The following is a 26,533-nucleotide window of genomic DNA, read 5'->3' as shown; positions in this document are numbered from 1 at the left end:
TGGAACTGTTTTAATTTATCAATGAACAAAATAAAAGGTCATTTGAATAAAAAAAGGAATGACTTAGCCACCAGTGAGGATTGAACTCACGACCCCTGGTTTACAAGACCAGTGCTCTAACCACTGAGCTATGATGGCTCGAGTAAGATGAAAAAGTTTTATTTCTTACGCATTTATACAAATGTATAATAATCTAACTATTTATAAATTGTAATTATATAATTTATTCGGCAAAACCCTTTAAAATTTTCAATCAACCTTAATTGATAAAACTATTGATTAAATTCTTGACAGAAACACATCGAAAAAGTGGAGTAGTTTAAGTTGTCAACAATTATTGCGTAGTTACAACAGCGGTACGGTCAATGATCAACTGTTTGTTTACACTTGCAGATGTGCAGTGCAAGTAGCAACTTGACATTTAAAAATGTCAGTATGTAGCTGTTAATACCTAATCATGTTTTGAAATTTTTCCCCAATAACGTATTGTTAAACTGTAACAATTTCGTACCTGTGCGAAATCGTAAATTAAATGACACTTTTACTATGCCGGCAGATCTAAACCGATTAACAGAAGGTTGGTTAGAACTAGAAAGTGATCCAGGTAAATTGAAATCATTTAATGATGTGTATTATGATTTATATATCTCTAGATCTTCATAGTGATTTCTACTGAACAGGAGTTTACTGTTGTTACTTTATTATTGCAGGGCTTTTCACTCTTTTACTCGAGGATTTCGGTGTGCGAGGAGTTCAAGTTGAAGAAGTATATGATTTGCAAAAAGCAATCGAAGGGTTTGTAACTATTTAAACATTCTTATTAAAACAAATTATAACTAAAACTATTGGTTTGAAACGATTGCTTGTTTTTCAATGAATTCCTACTGGAAAGCTGTAATTGTACTGTAAATCTTCAACTTGTTGATATTGATTTTACCTACTTTTACTTTTTTGATTACATATACTTTTACTTGTTTACTTTTACGATGTTAATTTGATTTATGTTATTAATTTTATAAACAAATTATTGGAATACCATTTGTTCATACATTGTTTAAAGTTAACATATAATCAAGTTGAAAACAAACAGTTCAATTTTTCTTATAAACTACTGTGCACACTTCATCTTTTAATGTAAATGAAGTATTATTTTAAAAAAACTATTTTTTAATTTGCGTTTTTTTATGTTATGTTTTATATTCTCCAATATTTAAAAAGCTTATATGGATATTAAAACACGCATGGATGTTGACTCGAAATTATCGTGTGTTAAAGAATAATATTATTTTAGTAATTTAATCAATTACCTTAATTGAATTTTTATGCAGTTTCCTTTTCTTTTTTTTTAAACAAAACTAATTTCTGTTTTTAGGCTCAATTGTTTTTGCATTAACAATTGGACTGCAATTAAAATGCTCTTTTTATAATACATCTGTCATTAATATCTGTAAAGGCTTTACTTTTACAATTCTTCAAAATAAAAGAAATCATTCAATTATCTTAATTGAATTTTTACGCAGTTTCCTTTTTTTTAGAAACAAAACTAATTTATGTTTTTAGGCTCAATTGTTATCGCATTAGTACAATTGGACTGCAATTAAAATGCTCTTTTTATAATACATCTGTCATTAATATCTATAAAGGCTTTACTTTTACAATTCTTCTAAATAAAAGAAACCATTCGCTTATTTAGAAATAAAAAATTGTTTATCTGTTAACATGGTATATAACTAAACTTGTTGGTGCATTTTTTTACTCACAGATTGGAGCTTATCTACACTGTTATTAATATAGAGTGATGCCACCAAATTTTTCCCTGAATGAAGGGAAATCTGTGCTTAATAACAAGACAAGGGGCTCTATATTCAATTATTCATTCATGTTAATCTTCCAATAAGACAATTTCGGTATTTTAACTATCCCCAAACTTTGGTAAGAGCCGGATATTGGCACACAGTTACCTCAGAAAAATATCTCAGAAGGGGACAAATTCGTAGCCACTCCCGGGTAAAACACTTAATTTTTTTTTCTTTAATCTTTGCAAATAAAAAACTCTTGGCGACTTGACAATTATAGTTGGCACAAACAAGTGCCAATATAAAAATACTCCCAATCCCATTTGGCCAACTGCAAATGTTTGGTTTTTATATTTATAAAACAATTTATGCTAGCTTGCCCTGGAGTGACTGATTATTATTTCTTTTGAATTAATATCTTTCTGTGAAGTTCTTCTGCTCTGTGATAATGTTCTTTTATCACTAATACATAGCGATAATTTTAGCCCATGTTCCAATATAAGTTACATCCATGTTCAATTTGTTTTGATATCTAATGGATTCAAACTAACAAGTAGTAGGATAGTGAATTAGTGATCATTGTTTAATTATTACTTAATATTTTAAAAATAAGCTTTTAGCATTGAGAATAATTTCATATCGTGATCTACACCAAAATAATCCCCAAGTCTTCCAGGCAGTAGCCCCCAAGAAACTAGGAAAAAAACATCACAAAAGGGTACCAACTTGAAGTTATGTATAACTCATAGCCGTTAACCAGAGTGAACGTCTACATGTTTTTTGTTTTAAATTTTGTAAGTTTAAAATTCATTTGGCGTGCCTAGGCAATTGTAGTTGGTGTAACATATCGATGCTGAAGTACCCAACTCTTACCAAAATTAGGCACTTATTTTAGTACAGATACCGACATGGAAATCTACCAAAGTGATTAGAAAGTGATGCATCTTAGTAACTTTCTGTTTAATCTTTAAAATGTTTAAAAAATTATTTTCAATGTGAAAAAAAAAAAACGAATTATACCTACTAGTTGAATCATATATATGGAATATTTTATACTCATATATAATTTATAAAAATAAGATCTAATTTTATAAATATAATCTGTTTAACTTTTACGTAGACCAGTCTATGGCTTCATATTCCTTTTTAAATGGATTGAAGAAAGAAGATCCAGACGTAAAGTAACCGCTGAAGAAAGTTTTGTAGAAGATGAAGAAACTATTAATAGAATATTTTTTGCTCAGCAGGTATTCTTAAAATTATTTTTATAGAAAATTTACTTAAATTATTGTCATTTTCGCATTTACAATGGGTAAGCGTTTATGCATTTATGTTAGAAATAGCAAATCTCCTCCTTGGTGTACTGTGCACCAAAAAAAAGAAACAGACCAGCCAGAATAGCTTTTGATCTAATGATTCACATTCTAGAACTCAATCTTAATGCCTCGAAGTGGTGACCTCAAATATGCTAATTGATTAGTGCAGACAGTATTTTATATTACAAAATCAGACACAAAAGCGTACTTTCTCTAAATTGACATACCTTTTTTTTTTTGTTGACGAATTCAGATTTTTGCCCCCAAAATATAAGGGTAACCCCAATCTGGGAAATATGGTCCCAATAGTTTAGTCCCTTTAATGTTAATTTCACTTTTGGAATATTTCACTATACATCAAGAACTTTTTAAGTGAATTGAAAACTTTTTACGCACAATTATGAAATTCATTTATCCTAAGATAATTGCATTCAAAAAATATTTATTATTTATGTATGCTCAAAAATTTTTTTAATTGTAAGGTATACAATTTTTTGTTCCGTTTTAGGAATATGGCTAGATACCAAATTTGAGCAAAATCAGTCTAATAGTTCCTGAGAAACTGAATTTCCAAGAAGTCATATTCTTAAGATTTTATATTTTACCGTATAAAATTACATTCTTTAAAATGATGCAAAAAATTGTATACCTTACAATTCAAAATTTTGTCAACCATTAAAATAATGAAAAAATAATAAATATGTACTAAAAGATACTTTTTGCATGGAATTATCTTTAAAAAAACAAATTCTTTAATTGAGTATAAAAAAATTTCAATTCGCTTAAAAAGTTCCCGAGATATAGCGAAATATGTAAAAGGTAAACTTAACATTAAGGGGTCTAAACTTTGGAGCTTTCTCCTGACCAAACTATTGAAACCATATTTACCAGATTTCAACTAACCCCTATATTTTGGGGATCTGAAACATGAATCCGTCCAAAAAAAAGTTGGTTAATTTAGATAAAGTATCTTTTGTTTTTTTTTATTTTGTAACTTAAAATATCAGCTTTACTAATTGTTTAACATTCAGCTTTACTAATTGTTTGAATCAATAAGATTGAGTCCTAGAGCATGAAAATCCAATCATTAGATCAAAAATTATTCAGGGTAGTCCTTTTTTGGCTCACTGTATATATACAGTCTGTGATCTTTAGTATGACCTACGATTAAAGTGACTCTTTCATTAAAAGAACCAATGCATTAAGTCCATTTTGGAATTACATAGACAAATGTTTTAATGTCCATTGAAATGGCTGTACTGAATCATTCATTCTTCAATAGCTACCGAAGTTAAGACATTTAATTAAGAAAAAGGCTTAAAAGAAATTATTTAAACCATTTATTTCCTTTGATGTTACCATACAATAAATGTGAAACACATTTAATTCTCTTTCAAAGAAGAGCAACATGACATATTAAATTCTTATACTAAGACCTAGGTTGTTGTAATTTATGGTCATTCATAATCTGTTTAACTTTTTTTAAAAGATACAATAAATTTATCAATTATATTTTTCTTGTTTGAAAATTGTTTTAGCTATTTTGGTGAAATGTCTGTTCAATTCTGTGGTTTCTTTTTTAATTAAAATATATAGTGGTCTTTGCTGTTAGCTTGCATATGTTATATCATTTTTCGCCTATGATTTCAACGGGTACTTTTATGTATAAATTAGAAGAGAAAAAGTTACATCATTATTAATTTTTCTGTTAGCTAACAAATTCTTATTAAAGTAAAGCATCGCTTTGTTAAAATAAATCAAGTATTTTTTTTTTAGCTACATGTCAGCTTAGGTCTAGCATTTTTTAATGTTTCCAGTTTTTTCATGCCCTCACTATATAGGCGACCTCATGTTATCACATCCTTTTTTGTTCGAAGTCCACCCAAACTGAAGAATCTTAATTTTAAATATCAAAGATTCAAGATAATATTTTAAAATAATTTTTAGCTGCAATCCAATCTAATTTTAAGCTCTTTAATGCATCATTTTTAAATAAGTGGAAGCTAAAAACTATCAATAATACTTTAAAAAAAAAAAAGGTATTTTTCAAATTATTTAAGAAATTAAAGTAACTGAAGTTTCTTACAGTGTTTTACTTAAGAGAATATAGTAGAACTTAATTTTAAAATTAAGAATTATAACAAAGTTGTAATTGTGATTGTTAAATTTTTCACATTGATTGAAATCAAATGTTCAATCGGCATTTGTAAATGCCTGTTGAAAATGCTGTTTGCTTGATAATTTTAATGCAGATTTTATTTATAGATTTGCAAGATTATAACTTATAAAATAAATATTAATATATTATAATTATATATTATAATTTGGAATTTTTATTTTCACATTAATAGTTTCTTTCAGCATTTTCTGAGAAGTAGGTTTCTTCCGGAATGAATCCCAAACCTGATTTATATATATATATTTTATATTTTGTAAATTAAATTTTTTAAAGGTTTGGTTAATTAAAAAATTTGGTTAGTTAATTTGTAAGTTTTATTGATTAAAATTTAATTTATCAAATTTTGTTTTATTTCATTACCGTTGTGGAACTGTCAACCCAAATTTTTTGAGTTTACGACTACTAATGTTCAACTCCTTATCCTTGAACTCATATTTGAGCCCAGTTCACTTGATTCGGAGGTGAGCTCTCTATCCCCTTCGCCACCCTGGTTCCATTTATCAAATCGGAAAGATTTTGGAAAATTAATTACAAATGCTTTTCTTTTAAGGAAAGTTGTCGATTAAAAATCTTTAACTTATTTGTAGATGGTGCCTAATTCATGTGCAACTCATGCTCTCTTAAGTGTGTTATTGAATTGCCCGAAAATATACCTTGGCCCTACTCTGGCAAGATTGAAAGAACATACAGCTAACATGAATCCAGAGGTAGTTTTATATATTAAATGTTTTGATGTTATTTTTTACCCTTATACTTTATTTCCCATGAAGTATGTTTTCAAAGAAACTTTAATGTGATCAGACACAATAATGATAAATGTGGTCGGAAAAGCCATATGTATATAATTTACAATACTTTCTAAGAATTAGTGAAATTGACATTTAATATTTAAAAGAAATTAAAACCTTTAATGTTTGATAAAAATTTTATAATCTGATACATTGTAAAATTTACTATATACTGCCTACTATGTGTGAAGAATGTAAACATTTCAAAAGTTTGCTAATGTTATCCGTCATGTTCTTGATAATTTACTTTAAAGATTTCTTTGTTTTTTAATTCTCTCATCTAGAAAAATTTTTTACATTTATTAGATCATTACAGGTTCGATTTATTTACAAATAATTTAAATTTTTATATTTATGGAAAAAATTTATTTAAGGATTCAGATTTTGCTATGTACTTTGAAATTTGTCATAAAGTCAAGCAATTATGAAGTAATGTTCAATATAGTCTGTCAAACTTTCTTGTTATTATAAATTTAAATTCTGTATTAATTACTGCAATTTTTTATGATTTATTATAATTTTTTATGATTTATTGCAATTTTTTATAATTTTATTATTAATTTATTTATTTTGGTTTAATCTACTGAAAACACACATGTTAAAAAATTTAAATTTTAGATCTTAAGTTTTTGTTTTGTAGAGTAAATAATGATGGACGTTTAAGTTATACCATATCCATCAATAAGTTTGTAAAAAAGTCAAACAAAAAGTGTTCAATACAAATAGGAAATTTTAGTACAGAAAGTCAAAATTTTCTATGAACTTATATTTCATAATTGTCATTAGACAAAATACTGAAAAAATATAGGGTATTTATGTAAGATTTTAAAAAGTGCATGTTTTTTAATTTTATTCTAGTTTTTTTCTGTTTTTAAATTTCTGTTTTTAAATTTCTGTTTTATAGTATTCATAAAAGTTGAGTTTTACTCTGTACTTCATTCAATTTATGATAAGGTTAATGAGCTCATTTAAAGTTAATGAGCTCATTTAAAGTGCGTCTAAGATAACTAAAAAGTAAATTTTTAGTTATATCTATTAAACTATTTTTATTATTTATCGAAAATTATAGTAAAATAAATATCTAAAAAGTCTGCATGGAATTTTTGTCAAATCCTTTGTTTTTGAAAGATAATCAAAATTAATAAAATTTTTATAACTATGAATTGTTAATGCATAACAGCTGTTTTCATAATTTGCTTTCAATCTACTGTTCTCATCCCAATTTATTTTGAGTTGTTAGTTACCTTCTTAATTTCTTAAGAACCTATATTTCTCATCATATTTTACTCCCTCCATAGTTTACTTTTTATATTTTTTTTCTAGAAAAAGAAAGATGTTTTGAGTTAACAGTTGTTTGTAGTTAACAGTTGTTTCATTATAAAATTATTCTTAAAATTTCCTTGTTTGCTTAGCTCTGTAATAATACTATTTTCTACTTTATAGATGGAAACTTTTTTAATTCTGATGTACAAATCTTCAATTTGTGCCACTCTTCTTTTAAACTTGCCCTTCTATGTCTGAATAAAATCTTCTTTTCAAGTAAACAAAAGTAAAAGAATACGAGTCAACAATGCCCTGTAACTTTTTACAGGGCATTTTAGTCAAAATCTGAAAAATAAACAGCTACAGTTGTGAAACAATTAAAAATTGATTCATCAATATATCTATTTTTATTTTTTTTAATGTAATTTTTTCTTTTTGCTCTATGTTGTTGGATAAACTTTTTCATATTAAATTATTTTATATGAATTAAAATATTTCATATAAATGAAAGTAAAGATTTTTTCGGTATCAATACTTAATCAATGTACAGTGCATCCAAAAAAATTAAATCATCCTACCATCGAATAACTTTTGATCTTATATGACTTTATTAAAATTCAATTTCTCATAAACTATTCAACCGATTTCATTCAAATTTTGTATATTGTCATATAAAGCTACATTTTTTTTAAAAATGATATAAGAATTTGTATACTTTACAATTCAGAATTTTTTGACTATTATGATTTTTTGACTTAAATGAAATATTTAAAAAATGATGGATAATTATTTTAAGAAAATTTTGCATGGAATTATTTTTGGACTAACAAATTTTATAATTTTGTGCAAAAATTGTTCATTTCATTTAAAAAGTTCTTGAGATATGGTGAAAAACACAAAAATTAAAACTAACATTAAGGGGTCCAAACTTGGGACCTCTTCTGACCAAAAGATTAGGACCAATACTTTGAAAAAAGGTATGCTTATTCAGAGAAAGTACGTTTTTTGCTTCTGATTTTATAACTCAAAATATCATCTGTATTATTTAATTAGCATATTTAATATCACCGCCTGGAACCATTACAATTTGTACAATTGATTTAATGATCCAGAATTTCCTAGTAGATGAAAGTCTGATCATTAGATCAAAAGTAACTCAGGGTGATTTTTTTTTTTTTTTTGCTCTATATATATTCCGCTAATTAAATTTAATGTGTAGGAAACCAATTGCATAAATATCTGAAATTTTACTTTAAAAACCAATATGAAATAAATATTACTATCAGCAAAACCTTTACTCCACAACCTACTTCGAAACACTCAATTCCACATAATAATCGACAATTATCAAGAAGCAGTAATACATAATTATCATAGTTATAGTCTTGTAATTCCAAAAATATTCCATTACCAATAACACATTTTTAGGTGCTGTTTTTTAGAAAAACAAATCAATCATATTGAATTTACTTAGGCTTATGGTAATAGACTTTATAACACTTTTTAAAAGCTTCAGTTATAAGACTTTATTAAAAATGTTAAAACAAAATTTATTCATGGTACAATTGTAGGAGATAGTTTTTTTAATCTCCCTTTTAAACACACACTCCTTGGCTACATTTTAAAACACATGGCCTCCTCTCAGTCACCCGTTGCCACCCTCAGCAACAAGTGAAGGAAAAATATCACTATGGTGATTTTGGTTGGTTGGCGCGGGGCCGGAGGCCATAGCGACCAACCCGTTTGTGATACTCTCCCCCTCTGATTCCGAGGTTACGTCCTGGGGAGGAATCAGAATTCATCTTTGGTCTGCCTCTCCTTCGGAGAGGTAAAATAGGTTCTGTTGCTTGTGTATCAGAGTTGCATTGTCTCAATGCTGAGGTGTGGTAGGTCCCAACAGGAACACGTGGCTTATCTGGGTGGGCAAGTTCATAGGAGGTAGGCGACTTCTTTCGAAGTATGAGATACGGCCCATCTCTTTTAGGTACAAATTTGGCAGTAATTCCTTTCTTAGCATTACTGAGTGGATGTAGAGTCACCCACACTTTCGAACCTACAGCATAAGTGGGGTTTTGCTGGCGTTTTGAGTCGAAATATGTTTTATGCCGATCTTGGGATTTTTCTACATTATCTCTAACAGTCAAGAGGATAGAAGAAAACTTTCTGAGATACGGGGTTATCTCAGGGACAAAGTTATCGTTTTGGATAACCGTTCGAATATCATGCTTTACCTCTTGAACTGTCCTGAGCTCTCGTCCAAACTGAAGGTATGCAGCAGTATACCCGGTCGTTTCGCACTTTGATGTGTTCATAGCGAATCGGATGACTGGTAGGTGGTCAACCCAATTTCTGTGCTCTTGGCCAACAAGAATAGCCAAGCGAGGTTTCAGGTCCCTGTTCTTTCTTTCCACAGGATTTGCTTGGGGATGGTATACCGGCACCAAACATTGCTTAATATCAAGCAGAAAACAAAGCTGTTGCATTACACTGCTCACAAATTGTGAGCCGTTATCGCTGATAACTCTTCTAGGCAATCCATATCTCAAGATCACCTCCTCCAACAGAGTGATTGCACACTCCTTAGCTGTGGCTTGGGCTAAAGCGAATAGCTCAACCCATCTAGTTGAACAGTCCTCAACGATGAAGATCCATTTCTTTTTATCTTTACCTTCGGGCAATGGACCAAATAGGTCTATGGATAGGCTTTCAAATCTTTGATTATGTACAGGAGTCTGAAGAAGACTAGCTGGCTTTTGAGTGGAAGCTATATAGCGGTTGCATTCGACACAGTTTTTAATATATTCGGTGATAAATCTTCTCATACCAGTCCAAAAGAATCTTTTGGAGATTCGATCCAGGGTACCTTCTATACCGTAATGGCCAGCAGTTGGCGCATCATGAAATTCTTTAAGGATTTGACCTCTTTCTTGCATAGGGACTACTAGTTGAGCTTCGTCCGAGTCACTATCATAGGAGTATCTATAGAGAATTCCCCTATTCATGATATATCCACGTTCAGTCCATCGATTAAGGTCTACTTCATCTGAGCGATCTTCAAATGCTTCTATAATCTTTCGTAAATCATTATCCTTCAGCTGTTCAGTGCGTATATCACTTGGTGATCGAGTTGGAAGATCAATTGTAACTGAACAGAGACAACAAGGATTTCTCTCTTCATGAGCACAAGGTGGGCGAGACAGCATGTCCGCAATGACATTGTTTCTTCCTGGGATGTACTGTATATTCAGGTTGTAAGATTGTAGTTGCAAGGCCCATCGGGCCAACCTTCCTGATGGAGATTTAATACTTAACAACCACTTCAAGGGTTGATGGTCAGAGGATATTGTCACCTGGGCACCATCAATGTACCCTCTAAATTTATTCAAAGCCCAAATAACAGCTAGAGCTTCCCTCTCTGTAGTCGAGTAGTTTTGCTCTGCAGATGTCAAAAGACGGCTAGCATATTCTATAGGGTGTTCATTTTCATTTTCCCCCTGTAAGAGAACAGCACCCAATCCATAACCACTGGCGTCAGTTCTTATTGTGTAAGGTTGGTCGGGATCAGCTTGTTTCAGAATGGGAGAAGAAACCAACTTCTCTTTCAGGGCAGCAAAAGCTTTTTGTTCCTGCTCAGTCCACTTCCAAGCAGCATTCTTTTTTGTAAGTTCACATAATGGTTTCGACAGGGTAGAAAAGCCTTCTATAAACCTACGATACCATGAACAGGTTTGCAGGAAGGATTTAACCTGCTTTATATCTTTAGGGACAGGAAGCTTGGTTATAGCTTCTACTTTTTCTGGATCTACTTCAAGTCCTCGGGTAGTTATGTAGTGACCTAAGTATTTTACCTTAGAGCAAGCAAAATTGCACTTTAGGCGGTTAGCTTTCAGTTGAAATTGGGCTAGTCTTTTGAACACAAGAGTTAGATCATTTAGATGATCTTCAAAAGTAGGTGACATGATGATTATGTCATCTAAATAAATGAGAATTTTTACTGAGGGGAGTCCATTTTTAAAACGGTCCATTAGTCTCTGAAACGTTGCAGGGGCATTTTTTAACCCAAATGCCATCCTCTTGAATCTGTAAGCACCCAAAGGAGTTACAAACGCTGTTTTGTCTTTATCATCATCATGAATTTTCACCTGATGATAACCGGACTGGAGATCTATAGTGGAAATATAGCCTATGTTTTTAGCATCATGCAAGAGATCATCCAATCTTGGCAAAGGATAGGAGTCTGTGACAGTCACAGCATTAAGCTTTCTATAGTCGACACAGAGTCTGTGTTTACCATTTGGTTTGGGAACCAACACAACGGGAGCTGCATAGGGAGATTCACTCTCTTCTATAATTTCTTTTTTTAACAAATCATCCAATTCTTGTTTAAGAATTTCTTTCTTGGCTGGTGACAGTCTGTATGGCGGAACTGATATTGGTGCATGATTTTCAGTATTAATTCGATGCTCGGCAAAGGGGGTAGGGTCTCCCCCTGGTTTAAAGGTATCTTCAAATTCACTGAGAAGTATGGAAATCCTTCGTCTTTGCTCTAGGGTCAGAGGCTCTCCTTCATTTTCTCGTAGGCTACATTCATTTGCCACAATGTTGCTCATGGATAAACCAGGTTTATGGATATCCTTCCAGAAATAGATTTTATGATGAGGTTCATCACCAAAGTGCCATCTTTTACGTTGGATATCTAGGACGATACCAGTCTTTTCCAGAAAATCATTCCCCAGTAGAGTTCTATTTCCAGTAGCCTTGGGCAGGGCTAACAGTTCATGATTGAATTTTCTACCTTCAATGTTAACCAGCACCTGGGTGGCGCATGCTTCAACTGTAGTCTGACTTCCATCAGCTAAAGTCATGACTACCTCTTTAGTTTGGAATTGGGCTCCTTTTTCTTTCAGCATCTTAAACAATGTCTCTCCAGCAATGGAGCGGGTTGCTCCTGTATCAGCACAAACTCTGGCCTTGATGTCAGAAATCTCAACATCAAGCAGTGCTATGGGAGAGGAAGAAATATGACAAGCGTGCAGATTGATAGCACTTGCACAAACATTTGGAGAGCAGGTAGGGCACTTTGCCTTGATGTATCCTGGTCTTCCACAGCCATAGCATGTTAACTTTGGTTGAAGTTCAAAATTTTCCGGCCTAGAACGTTCTTGAAAATTCGGTCTTGTATCAGGGTATCCCCTTCTACTTGGTTTCGAATATCTTTTATATTCAACTCGGGCAGTGGAGCTTGAAGCGGCTGGTTCCCTCTTCACTCTTACAGCTTCGTAGTCGTCAAGCCGTTTGACAAGCCCTTCCACAGTGTTCAACTAGCACCACTCATCAATAAAATGATCTTTTACATCTGCCGGCACTTTGCGTTTAATTTGGTCAGATATGATCAATTCTCCTAATTGACTAAAAGTGGTTATTTCCAAACCACTAACCCAACCTTGGAAAAAGTTCCTAAGTTCATAGGCAAAATCTTGCCAAGACGATGAGTTAGTCCTATTATGTTTCACAAACAGCTGGCGGAACTTTTCTGCCGTCAATTTAAATCTTTTTAGAAGTAGTAGTTTTACTCTGTCATAATTGCTAGCAACCTCGTCACTCTCTCTTGCAATTAGCTGCGCAACATCATAGGGCAGCAGTCCAATAAGATTGGATGCCCAAAATTCTTTAGGGACTTCACTGAGTTGAGCTTGGCGCTCAAATAGCACTAAATGCAGGTTTATGTCGTTATTATTTGGATCAAATCGGGGCATTAAGGACAACAAATCAATCACAGGTTTTCTTCGGAAACCATCAGTATTGGTGGAGGGTCCACACTGTCTTGCCTCTATCTCGAGTCTAATCTTTTCCAGTTCCAATTTCATTTGCTCTGTCTTGATTCTTTCGTTGCTCTCGATGCTGGCCTTTTCTAACTCAGCAGCTCTCTTTTTCTCCTCAGCAGCATCCTGTCTTTGGGAAATGATCGTGTTAAGCATTTCTTTTACAAACTCCTCTTCATAGTTATCACTAGAGGTAATAACTTTCTTCAAATCAATAATTTTAAAATCAGGGGTGACATCTTCACCCAACTCACTAGCAAGGAGAATTAAATCCTCCTTACGAGCTTTTCCAAAGAACGTCATCTTTCAATAAACAAAAGAAAACGTTTTTATTTTCAGAGCACAGATTATAAATGTGAACACAGGGGCGATTCTTGCACAAGGGCACACTTTGTATGTAAACACTGGGACGATTCTTGCACAAGGGCACACTTTAGATTAATAACACTTAATGTAAACACTGGGGCGATTCTTGCACATGGGCATACTTTAGATTAGTAACACTTAATGTAAACACTGGGGCGATTCTTGCACAAGGGCATACTTTAGAGAATTAAAATAATACTGTAATTGTTATGGCAAAATGATCTTAGAGAGGTAACTTTTATAGCATACTTGACCAACTTTTACAATACAAAATTTAATCAGAATTATTTTAGTAAATATAATACCTTAATCTCATAAATGAAATACATGAGCACTTTTTAAATTATTAACCAGTTATAAAACATTTCTAATAAACATATATAGGTAATGCAAGTAACCAAAATTATTTTAAAATATATTACTTAAAACACTTAAATAACATGACAATTACTGATTAAGTATTCTTATAAATTGAGAGCAATAAAACAAATCAAAATATTTATGTTAAATCATTGAAAGAGCTGTAAAAGTTATTTGAAACCACCGAAGAAACATTTTTCTCTCCCCAAAGGCGAAAGAAAAAAAAGAATCACAGTTATTCAATGTCAACAACACGAACAAAACAAAAAACATACACGCACAGCTGCAGCGAGCGGAAGAAGAAACAAAATAAAAAGAAAAGACCGTTGAAGAACGATCTTTCGGGTGACGCTATCACACATAAAATCGGATTATCGGGGATCCGGGCCTCTAGTTGGTGCGCCATTTTAACACTTTTTAAAAGCTTCAGTTATAAGACTTTATTAAAAATGTTAAAACAAAATTTATTCATGGTACAATTGTAGGAGATAGTTTTTTTAATCTCCCTTTTAAACACACACTCCTTGGCTACATTTTAAAACACATGGCCTCCTCTCAGTCACCCGTTGCCACCCTCAACAACAAGTGAAGGAAAAATATCACTATGGTGATTTTGGTTGGTTGGCGCGGGGCCGGAGGCCATAGCGACCAACCCGTTTGTGATAACTTTAAATAAACCTATTCACAATTAGCTTTATGTACTGGAGATTTAATGAATTTTGATTTGTTTACTATGGTTCATAATAAATTTTGACAATAAATCTGTGCTTCATTTAAAGCTACCTTATTAATGGTTTTCTATAATTCACCAATTAATTTGTAAAAGCATATCATGTTAATCATATAAATGAAAATCTTATATAATAATTCTTATTAATAGTATTTTTCAAATGGTTAAGTAATTTTGTTTGCAATTATAGGTACATATTTCAAATCAAGGTATGAAAATGTGCTAAAACTATTTTTAAAAAAAAAATTTAACTAAAGAAAAGCACAATATGAATAAAGCACAAATATGAATACATAAATGGACATTTATGTATTTTTATTTGTGCTTTATTCACATTGTTTTTTACAAGGTAATAAAACAATTAATTAACTTATTTGGTAATAAAACAAGGTTTTCACAGTTCAGAAAGAACCTGGAATTGAAGGGAAATTGGATATTAGTTTTCAAAAAATAAAATAAGGAGTATTGCATTCATTTGCCAAAATGTGAAAAAATTCACAAAGCTGGAAAATTACTAACCTCATAAATGGCAGTAATAAGTAACCAATGAGGTTCACAGTAAATAATTTTACTTCTTTATTTCAATATTTTTTTTAAAAAAAATACTTTCACTGCAATAACGATTAAAATTTATTTTTAAATCAAATAAGAAAATGAGGTTACACTAAATAAAACTTTTTAGCAATTTCTTGCTTTCAATAATTTCTTAGATTTATATTTAGAATAAAAAATTTTAGCTTGTTGTGCTTAAATAAATAGTTACTTGCTGTGCTTAAATAAAAAGTGTGCTGTACCTTTGACATAGATGGGACACCAGTATCCCTTATATATTTTTTTTCTGGTGCTCTAATTGCAACTAAAAAATATATTTTGGTATTATTAAATGCAGTCTAATAGTACCCCCCCCCCCCCAAAAAAAAAAAAAATCTGTTAGATTATCAGAATTATATTTGTACTTAAATATAAAATCCAGAAAAAGTAGTTTGAAAAATTTTTCTTTTCATTAATACTCAAAAATTTCAGTGACTAATATAACTGTCTCTCTTAGATCTAAAAAAAGAAAAGAAAAAAAAAACTTATGAACGTAGGAACACTGTATGTGCTTGAAATTTTTTATTTCTAATATCTGCAAATTTCTTTGTTGAATTTTCTTAGTTTTGTATAAGTTAAGCTTTTGAATAGATTTGCTGCAGAATTTTAAAGTGATGTTTGTTGCAATATATTTTTCCTTTTATGTTTAGCTTTACTTTAAAACATTTATTAAAAATTAACATATTTTTTTGTAAAGTTTATTAATTTTGATCAGATTTAATTTTATGTCAATATTTTTACCTTATGATCAAAAGTTATAATATTTGTTAATTTGCATTCTTATGTTTTGTTTGATTTTACAGAATAAGGGCTATGCTATAGGAAATACTCCTGAACTTGCTCGAGCTCACAATAGTCATGCCAAGTAATTTTCTCTTTATTACCATTAAAAAAATTTTAATAATTTAATTATTTCATAATGATTTGGTATCATTAAAAAATCTTTAAAATGCATCGCTAAATATATTCTTTAAAAAACAACATTTTATAATAAAAATTATTGCCACTTACTCTTGGTTTATCATTCAATGACTTGATATTTTTCCAAGTTTGTTATAACAAAAAGAAATAATTAAACAATTACTTATTATATACTAACTTAAAATTAAGCTAGTTTTACAAATAATTGATTTGCAAATGTCAAATCTTATAAATAAGATAAAAGTAACAAAAAAAGAGGAAGTCTGTCTTTTAGGTTGATCAGTCTCTCTGGAAAAATTGAAAAATTAGAATTTTCATTGAATTTTAAACTACCTTTAGAAAACTTATAGTTCTTAGTGAAATTTATAATCACCATCACCGATAAAAGTTCATGGAATATTATTGATCATGCACAATTTTGTCATGTATATATTTTAATTTATTATTATGCATTAAATCTCTTTTATATGACCAATGATATCTTATAAAAACTTATCTAATCATATATTTAATTGTTTTTGTCAGAAATGCTATTTTTTATAAATCTAGTCAATAAGTTTATTATTTCTTTTTGTTATTTTTCTAGTATTTCTTTTTTTTTTTTTTTATTGTTATGTTATTTATTATAATTAAATACTTTTAAAAATTAAAATCATAAACCTTTTAACATTAGCTTTTAATAAATTGATAATGGATTTATTAGACTGGCGAATTGCTGTATTGTTCTTATAACATAATTAAATTAAAACAGAAATTAATGCATGAAGTACAAATGAGATAATCTAGAATTCTATCTGTGGTTCCTGCAGGCAAGAATTATATTAAAAAACTCAATCGTTGCATAATTCAGGCTATTACAATAAGTACATTTTCTCGTGTATGCAAGAGAATAAAAAGTGTTTACCTTTCTTAGATGTTCTTACTACTCATAATTGTGATGAAATTCTCTCCACTGTTTATGAAAAACCATTTGGGGATTAATTCCCTCCTCATAACTTTTCATCCCATTTCTCTTACCAAAAGATAACTGCCTTATGCACACTAGTTTATGATGCTTCGAAAATTTGTTCAAATAGTTAGCTCTTTAATGAAGAGCTCCTTTACCTTATAGCTATTCCTTTAGACCATGTTTTTCCTTCGATTATAGTTTCCATTTATAGGAAATTAATTTTACAATCCACCAAACTCTAATTCTAACTTTAACAGTTTGATTGCTTTACCTTATTATCTAAATATCAGTCCCCAAATTGCTAAGATTTTGAATAATTTTAAGTTGAAAATCATTTTCTTCCTTGATAACTAGCTAATTTTCACCAACCTTAAAAAACCTATATTAATATGGGTATTTATCAAGCTTCATGTCAATATGGTCTTGCATATATTGAAAAACCTAAAGGTACCCTTAAACTTCAATTTAAAGAACATAAGAATATGTCCAAAATCAGAACATTAACTGATCTTTCATCGCCCTAAATATTTGGAACTCTAATGGCAGATTTGTGTTTTCTTCTGCAAAAACCATTCACCACTGCTCTTCATCTACCGAACATGATTTCTGGAAATCATTCCATATTTTTAAAAATTCTAATGATTTAGTTGATGATTTTTCTAACATCTGACCTCCCAATGCTTAAAAATTTATTCTAATTTAATCTTTTGCATCTTGGGGTTCCTGCCTCCTCACACCTGTTCTTCCTTTTCATTTTTTTTTACTATCTTGTTCATATTTGTTCCTCTGTTTCTAATAGTTAAACCACTTTGCACAGGTTTACCTCTTTTTTCTATCATTTGGTGTTCAGACACTGAGGAAAGTTCCTCTTTATTGCACTGAAATTATAGTATATCCATTTTTGTGCTTTCATTTGTGTTTTGTTCATGCTTTTTTTTCCTACATAGCACAAAGTGTACGCTATCGTTTTTAGATTAATAATATTACTATTACATTACATTTGAAAACACAATATAAATGCATTTTATTTCATTAAAGATATTTTTTAAAGTTTTTTATGAGTTGAACATTTTTTTAATACTGTTTTTAGACCAGAGCCAAGGCATCTGCATGAAAAATCACATGGAGTATCTACAGGTCGAACAGTAGAAGCTTTTCATTTTGTTAGCTATGTTCCAATAGGAGGAAGATTATTTGAATTGGATGGACTAAAACCATATCCTATTGATCATGGTTAGTTTGAAACTTATTTATTTGTTTATATAATATATAGTATAATTTTTTTACATTCTATTAATTGCAATTTTATTACTAATTTATTGCTTAATCAATAATAACCATGGTTATGGAATGAGCATATACTTGCAGGCTCATTAGACAAACAGGATACTGTAAAGCCCCTATTATCCTCTATTTTTAACATTTAGGGACTGAATGTTAAAAATGCCCCTTTTTCCAATTAAATATATCATAATTTTTTATTTTATTGATACATTCTCATTTTGGGGAGATTTATCTTTACATTTAAGAAAGTTTCTTAAATGTAGAGAAATTTAGATATTTTCTTTTTAATTTAGGGAAGTTTTTTGAAACTTATTACTGCATTTAGATCTTTTCCTTATGAACTGAGAATTCTTTCTCTACTCCCCTCGTGTTTGAGGAAAGATAATAGGAAATCCTTTTTGATTTTACTGTCTGTGAAATAACTGAACCAAAGTTATAAAAAGAAAATAAAAAAAAACTGATAGAAAGAAAAGGCTACAAAGTTTAAAAATTTTTCTAACTATTTTATTATTATAAAAAAGAAATAAATAAAACAACTGTCGATAAGTAATTTGTTAAATAAGTTTTGTAAATTAAGTATTAATTGTGTAACTCTTCCCCTTCCTCATAAATGTAATTATTTTCCTACCATATGCAGTTTTCTCCTTTATTATGATTTAAAAAAACAATGGACAAATTTGTAACAGGGAGCTTGTAAGGGGGGGGGGGTAAATCATTAAAATAGTTACGGCAGTTACCATATTTAAATAATTAAAAAAAGTGCAATCAGTTTTAGTTTTCGCTGCATTCTTATAGTAAGTTTTTCATTAAAGTAAGAATTTGCATAAAATATGCATATGGAAATTGATAATCTCAATGGTGCTATTTAGACAGAACGTGTGAACCAAATCTGGTAAAAAGGTTCATTAAATTTTCTCCAATCGGCTCAGTGTCACAAAACTCGCCCTTTTAATTATTTTATAATTCTTCATTTTACAGTATGTATTTATGTAAATTCATTTCCTAATTTATGAGGTTGCTTAAAGATTATTATTAATTATCAGGACCTTATGGAGAAGATGACTGGACTGAAAAATTTCGTCATGTCATGACTGAACGATTAGGTCTGGCTACAGCTGGGGAACCTTACCATGATGTACGTTTCAATTTGATGGCTGTTGTACCTGATCGACGAATAGCTTATGAGCAAAAATTAAGGACATTAAAAACCAATCGGCAAATAGTGTTGGAAGCTCTTCAACAGGTTAAAAAGTTTCTATATTATTATTTCTAATTTACTAATTGCAATAAAAAAAATCTCATTACAAAAAAAATTTAAATACATAATTTTCATATTTAATCCAATGAGTATTTTGTAACTATAAGCCAGTAGAATACACTTTAAACTGTTAAATTTTAATCGCAAATAGAGAGACAAGTTGAACTCTGAACTGCCGGAATGGTCCCTAAGTTTCTGAAAATGATTAACCAAACATTAGTGTGTGTGTATTTTTTAATTCATGCTGGTATGGGTTTTTTTTCCTTGTAGAGTTATTTCAAGTATTCAAAAAGAAGTTCTAATCAAATAAAGTTATGTGGTAACTATAAATTGATTCCGTTGAAAAATTGGCAGTTGAATGAATGTTTACAACTTAGAAATTTAAGCTATTCAGAGTCCCCTCCACTAGCTCAGAGTTATAGAACTTATTTATTCTCATGTATTTTCATCTCATACTTGTTCGGTAAACATTGAAAAAATATATTAATTGAAACACCTAAAAGTTTATTCTAATCTTAAAATACTGTTATTCATATATTTTACTCTTTATTTAATCAGACTTCTTTAAAAAAAAGTTATATTGTAGTTTAGGCTTAAAATATTTGCAATTAGCTTAACTTTTACTTGTAGTAAAAGTTAAGCTAATAAAAAATAAAAAGTTAAGCTTAATTGTAATAGTAAACATTTTTGTTTATGAAAAAAGTGAAACCTGCAATAATTTATAAATTAATACTATGTAATAATTTTTAAATAAAAATAGGATTCACAAAGAATGTTTTTATGAAGCAATTCATATTTTTATTTTATTTTTTAGCTTGTCAAATTAACTCATCCAGAATTAACATCAGATGACCATGCTGCAGTTGTAGCAGCTATGAATTCAAAACCTCCTTGTTCAACTGAGGATGAAAGCACACAACCATATAGGTAAAATAATTTTGAACAAAATATTCAAACTGATAATTCAATTGCTCTCTGTTCTGAGGTCTTAAATTTCTCTTTTTCTTTTAGTTTGGACTCAAAACCAAAAAATGTATTAAATCAAGAAGCTACTTCACCTTTTCCCAAAATACCTGCTTTAGACAGTCACAACTATGCTAAAAGTCCTCTTATGGAAGGTTTGGCATCTGGTCGAACTGATATGCCTCATTATGAGGATTACAGTGGTTCTGATTATTCTGATGATGAATCAAGATCTGTCGATAAAGAGATTTCAAGGGAAGGTTTGGAATCCCCATCTAGCTCAAATACTAAATCAACCATTGAAGGCAAAGACACCGCTATGACACCACTCTCTATTGACACTTCATCTAGTCTAATGCAACCTCTTAGCATCCAGACTAAATTTGAAACATCCCCAGCTCCAAGTGCTTCAAGTACTGACACATCATCAGAAGTTGGTAGCGCTTTTAATTCTCCTGTCCAAAGTGTTCACAGCAGTTGCAGTCCAAACTCTGTGAAATCACTTTGCCCTTTAGACTCATTTATATTTGATGATGTGCGAGACATTAAGAAGTTTGTTGTCATTCGTATGACTTCAGGCTGTGATAGTGATGTTCAGGCTCAACCTGAAGTTAAAGTTTCACAACCTGAACCACAATCTATTGATAGTGCCAGGAGGAGTTTTGAGAGCTCATGTGGTAAATCATCTGAAGAAATACCTTTCAAGAAACTGAGAAGTGATTCAGCATGCAATAATACATCGAGTAGTTTAAAGCTGAATATTTCTGATGATAAACATTCAGTGGAGCCTAATAAGTCTGATGAGTCATCGAAACAGGATAGTTGTATGTCTAAACATCCTCAACTAATTGAACCTCATCACTTTGCTCCAAAGGTATTTTTAATCTCTTTTAAACAACATTATTGTTGATTAATATGAAGTTATTAATATCTTTACTAAGGTTGTTCATTGAAATTTTATTTATTAAAGGGCTGTTTTGAAACAATAGCAAGCCATACGGGAAGAAAAAAAAATTAAGATTTGAGAAAAGTCTGAAATTTAATCTTTGGTTTTTTTTTAATATATTTCTTGTATAATACTTCAAAGACTTCATTTAACAGATAACAGGCATTTAACCGGATTAGTCTATTTAAATATCGAATAACTGATTACAACTCTTGTGTCTCTTAACTCTATATTCAACTATTTGTAAATCATTTTCTATTGTTTCTCCATAAATTTCTAATATTAATTGATATAACATTACAATGAAATTAAATAATTTGCTGTATAAAATGTATATTATTATCATTTGAAATACCAACCTTATTTCACAGATTCCTTAGATTTACAAATTTCTTATATTTTCTATTATAAATTTTTTTTTCATTCAATGGAAACAATAAAAAGTGGTTTAAAGAAAAATTAATGACTGACTTATAAAATAACTATTTAATCGATTTTAATGAAAATATTGATTTTTATAAGTTTTACAAATAATTGTATCTGATTTCTTTCTTTCAATTGTGTCAATATTCTTTTATCAGAAAAATTCATAGGTCTGGAACATTTAGCTCATTCTTAACTTTAAATATTTAAAAATCTATTGTTACTTTTCTTTTACCTCCTTATTATTATCCAATTTTTTTTTCTTTTGCTCAAAATTCTTGTTTGAATATCAGATATTCTACCTTAGAAACTTTTATTTCAGAAATTAGATTATTTTTAAATAATCTTACCCGATGCCACACATTTTATACATATATTAAAATCATCACTCCATTAACTTCGTAAAATACTATTAAATTTCGGGAAGCAAAATTTTATTTTTTTAAGGATGAAACAAAATTAGTCAGCAATAAATTTAGCTTTCTTGGTACAAACTAAGAATAGTTGGATATGGTTAATATTCAGCCTTTAAGCTGCATACTAATGAAGAACGTTCAAACAAACAAAGAAATAAAATGTGTAAATTACTAGGGAAAAATAATCTGAATTATAAATAATTAAATTTATAAATATGCATTATTAATATGTAGTATTTGGTTATGTTTTGTTTCCTTTGTATTTTTAGTCAGTTATACATAAATTTCAGATTTAGGATAATACTTTTCTCTTATATTTTTGGCAAATGATTTATGTTCGAAAACTTTGATATTTTAGGATTTACTAGCCTTATTAAAAACAGTTGAAACAGAAATAGAAATTTGTGAACTAAATTTACACGATGAAGTTGAAAAAAGGAAAAAATATAAGGTAATATATTTTATTAAATTATTTTATCTCTTTATCTGCTCTTTTCAATTTTGGTTTATAAATTTCTTAATTTGTATTATACGTACCTTAACATAAAAATAAACAATTTAAATATAATGATAGCTAAATATTTTTACTCAAATAATAAACCTGTTATAAATTCTTTCTTATTTATGGCAGGTAAAAGGCGATTGGGTTGAAGTAAATGGATTTTCTATTTAAGTATTTTTTTCCTACCAAAACATGTTCAATTTAATTTAGAAATGTGTTTAAAAACTAAATATGTAAATTATCAACCAAACAATAAAATTAATTTTTCTTCTAAATTTAAAAAAAAAGGAAAAAATATCGAAAATTTCACATTTTTCAATTTAAAAATATCATAGATATACTCTTTTTTAATTATTTTATATAATTTATTATACTTTATTTTTTAATTTTGTGATGAATTCATATTGTAAATTTTATTCTAAAGCATAATTAATACGTTGAATGCCACGCTAATTTTACATGGTTTGCCCGTCTGGCCAAACGGTAAATAACATGCTAATTTGCAAATATTAGACAGATTTTGCTTGATTTTTTAAAAGGTTTAGCATGACATATCTGAAAAAAGTGGCAAATTATATAAGCCTACCAATTTTTTAGAAATAGTGGTGGATAAAAATCTACTAAATTGAATTTATTAAACCAAGAATCACAATAATTAAACCACCACTTGAAAATATTTATTCGCTGTCCGGAGCAAGTTGGCATCTCTGTCTATATAAATAAAACTATTTTTGTGTGTTCTATATTGCATTAATTTCTTCAAACCATTTTAGTAACGATAATAATGTAAAAAAAATTAAAAATTTACTCGAATTATGTGTTTCTAATAATCTTGGCTTCGCCAGTGACCACATGGCATTCAACGTGTTAAGTAATCAATTTATATAAAGACCAAATTCACTGCTTGGGTTAAAATTAATTTTTTTCTTTGACCCTCTTCCAAAATAAGTTGTGCATTTAAACCTTTGTATTTTAAGTACTATTTTATTTATTGACTCATTAAACTTCAAAGAATATTTTGTACTATAATATATCCTTTTGTAGTTGAAATATGGTTCACTCTATATTAGGCAAATATTTAATCAATACTTTCTTTAGTGACCCAAAAAAAAAAAAAAACATGTGTCTATGATCACTAAAAGTCTAAATAAAATAGTTTTCGATTGTATAAATCAAAACGTAACTATACTTAATTTAGTATTTTAATTTAAAAGTGCTTGACTTAAAGACTTGCTAACGCCTAAAAGAGACATGAATTTTATTTAATTTTACCATTCTTTTAAAATATCTTTTTTTGATCTATTGAATTTCTTATCTCTATTCAATTAATTATAAATTGATATATCTTAATATCTCTTTTACTATAATTTATAATAATTATTATTATAGGTGGACGATTGCCGAAGAACACACAATTACGATCAGTTTATATGTACTTTCCTTTCCATGCTTGCAGAACAAGGAAAATTAGCTGATCTTGTTGAGCAGCAATTGGTGGTTAGAAGACGACAAGGAGTAGCTGTTGGTCGTTTGCATAAAACTAAAAAGCCAGACAAACGACGCAGATCTCGACCTCGTAAGAGGAAGTGAAAATTTAATGTTATACTCATTTCTTCACTTTTGTTATGATTGTTCTGTTGTTAACTATGTAAATAGATAAGATGATTTTATGAAACACAATAGTAAACTTACATTTATCGAAGCAAAGCTTTCTTTGAATAAAATATGAGATGTTTATAAGTGCCACAAAAAATTTCATTTTTTATTTGTTGGTTTAAAATATAGAAATGTTTATATTTAAAACTTATATAAATGTTGTAAATTACTGTGACCTTATATGTGTTTTGTTTTTCTTATTGTTGATGTATAAAATTATTCCTTGAAATTGTGAATTCACATTTTGCACCAAATGCCATAACTGCTGAGTGTGACATAAATGTGTGGACTAAATTATCAAAATACAATATAGAATTTTTTATCCAATAAACAGGAACAATTCTTTAACTTATTCGGAATAGGAAATTGTTTGACTCAAATATCACTTAACCGAGAAATTTTCATGATTGATTTGATCGCAAAATCTAAAATATAAAAATTTTAAAAAAATTCTTGCAAAATAGCTCTTAAATTTGCTGTTTTGATTGTATGATTATTGGAAAAGTTTTCATTTTCATTCCATTGAATAATCTTTAGCTTCACAAAAATCAGTCAAGAGTACTTAATTAATTAACACTTAAACAATATTTCAGGTTTGAAATTATTATAAAAAGAGATCAAGTGGATCAACTAATTTCCCTCATTCTTGATGTGTTATTTAATTGTAGTTGTTTCTGCTCACAAAAACCATGCACTAGAAGCTTTCTTTTCTTTTTTCTTCTTTAGCCAAAAACTTGAAGATCATGAAAATCCAACTATCAAAAGCGATATCGGCCCAGCAGATTTTAGGTAATTTTGCTGGGCTATTATTGTACTATATAGTATTTAATGATTCTCTACTTTATTCCATAATTTTAATAAATTTGATAATTCATATTCAGATAAAATCATCTCATGCTAGTCGATAAAATTCTTAAGATATCAGGATTCAATCTAATTTAAAAACTTAAAATGTTTTATTATTAAGACTGAGAACTTGTAATAACAAAATATTAGATAATAAAATTATTTATCAGTTGGCTAAATTTGTGCCAAAATCACAAATCAGGTATGCTTTTACATAATCCAAAGATTTCAATAAGATAAAGATGTTTCTCTCTTTTGTAGAAAAAGAAAAAAACTTAGTCCACAATTTATGTTCCTCTCTAAATATAATTTCAGCTTACAAATATATGAAAGCATAAATCAGACTTAAGTCAATGCTTAAATATGGCTTCAATAACAGTGTGAATCTAAGATTCCCAATTAGTTTTTTATTACATTCCTATACTTTTGCCTTGTAGAAGCTTTGTTATTTGAAGACTTTTATAATAAGATTCGAAATTTATTGGGGAAAAAAAGTTTTTGGTGACAGTGCTTTTGTTATTTTTTCTTCTACTTATTTATCTCATCATTAATAATATGCAAAATTTAACACAGAAGCAAATATCTAATCACATTTGTTTTAAAATAATTGATCCTGTGTCATTAAAGATCAATATTTAATTCTTCATTGATGAGCAATCTTACCATATGCTAAACTTAATATGAGGCAGCAAATTCTTTCCTATGGAATCGTGAAATTTCTGAATCTTTTATGTTATGAATTAATTTTTTAATACAGGCATAAGAGAGATAAAAGAACAAGAAGTCTGAAAATCAACTCAAATCACGAAATAATAAATAAAAAAGCATGTGAAGCCATTTTGCACAAAAAGAAAATATTTAAATTATTTTCATACTTATTTAAAAAAAAAATTCTTTTCTACTATATGTGTACATTGACAATATAACAAACTGCCAAGCTTTAAATATAAATCATGATTAATAAGAATAAATTAATAATAAAATTTAGAATTTAAATTTTTTTTTAAAAAAGTCAGAAATTTTGCTATAGCTTGGAAGAATCCCATGCCTGATATTAATAATTGATTTAATAATATTAATTTATATTATTAATTTTTGACTAGCTTGGGTGAATGAGGACCCTGTTAAATGAAGAGAAAAGAGAGTACTCTAAAATAT

General features: G+C 29.2%; 1 protein-coding gene and 1 non-coding gene across 2 annotated transcripts; one reads left to right on the top strand and one right to left on the bottom strand.

Moving 5' to 3' along the window:
• Nucleotides 1-65: 65 nt before the first annotated feature.
• TRNAT-UGU (transfer RNA threonine (anticodon UGU)) lies at nucleotides 66-138 on the bottom strand. The gene has a single exon. It is a non-coding gene; the product is annotated as a tRNA-Thr (tRNA).
• On the top strand, nucleotides 105-26,230 carry caly (ubiquitin carboxyl-terminal hydrolase calypso). The gene is made up of 11 exons (XM_016061992.5): nucleotides 105-604; nucleotides 711-795; nucleotides 2,917-3,043; nucleotides 5,879-5,998; nucleotides 16,015-16,076; nucleotides 18,172-18,314; nucleotides 19,409-19,608; nucleotides 20,438-20,550; nucleotides 20,635-21,460; nucleotides 22,730-22,822; nucleotides 24,263-26,230. Exons 1-11 carry the CDS (start codon nucleotides 547-549, stop codon nucleotides 24,461-24,463), a joined length of 2,028 nt encoding a protein of 675 aa, XP_015917478.2. The 5' UTR covers nucleotides 105-546; the 3' UTR covers nucleotides 24,464-26,230.
• Nucleotides 26,231-26,533: the final 303 nt, after the last annotated feature.

The sequence above is a fragment of the Parasteatoda tepidariorum genome, chromosome 10 (assembly GCF_982258835.1).
Source record: "Parasteatoda tepidariorum strain Cologne lab strain chromosome 10, Ptep-v5.0, whole genome shotgun sequence".
NCBI classification, from domain to species: Eukaryota; Metazoa; Arthropoda; class Arachnida; order Araneae; family Theridiidae; genus Parasteatoda; species Parasteatoda tepidariorum.
The sequence above is the reverse complement of the archived record's forward strand: the minus strand, read 5'-3'. Positions and strand labels throughout refer to the sequence as shown.

What these genes read in the sequence shown, in the direction of transcription:
- caly (XM_016061992.5), top strand. Translation starts at nt 547, where the DNA reads ATGCCGGCAGATCTAAACCGATTAACAGAAGGTTGGTTAGAACTAGAA. An exon ending in TTGCAAAAAGCAATCGAAGG is followed by an intron (nt 796 to 2,916) that starts GTTTGTAACTAT and finishes ACTTTTACGTAG; the next exon opens with ACCAGTCTATGGCTTCATAT. An exon ending in GCTCACAATAGTCATGCCAA is followed by an intron (nt 16,077 to 18,171) that starts GTAATTTTCTCT and finishes TACTGTTTTTAG; the next exon opens with ACCAGAGCCAAGGCATCTGC.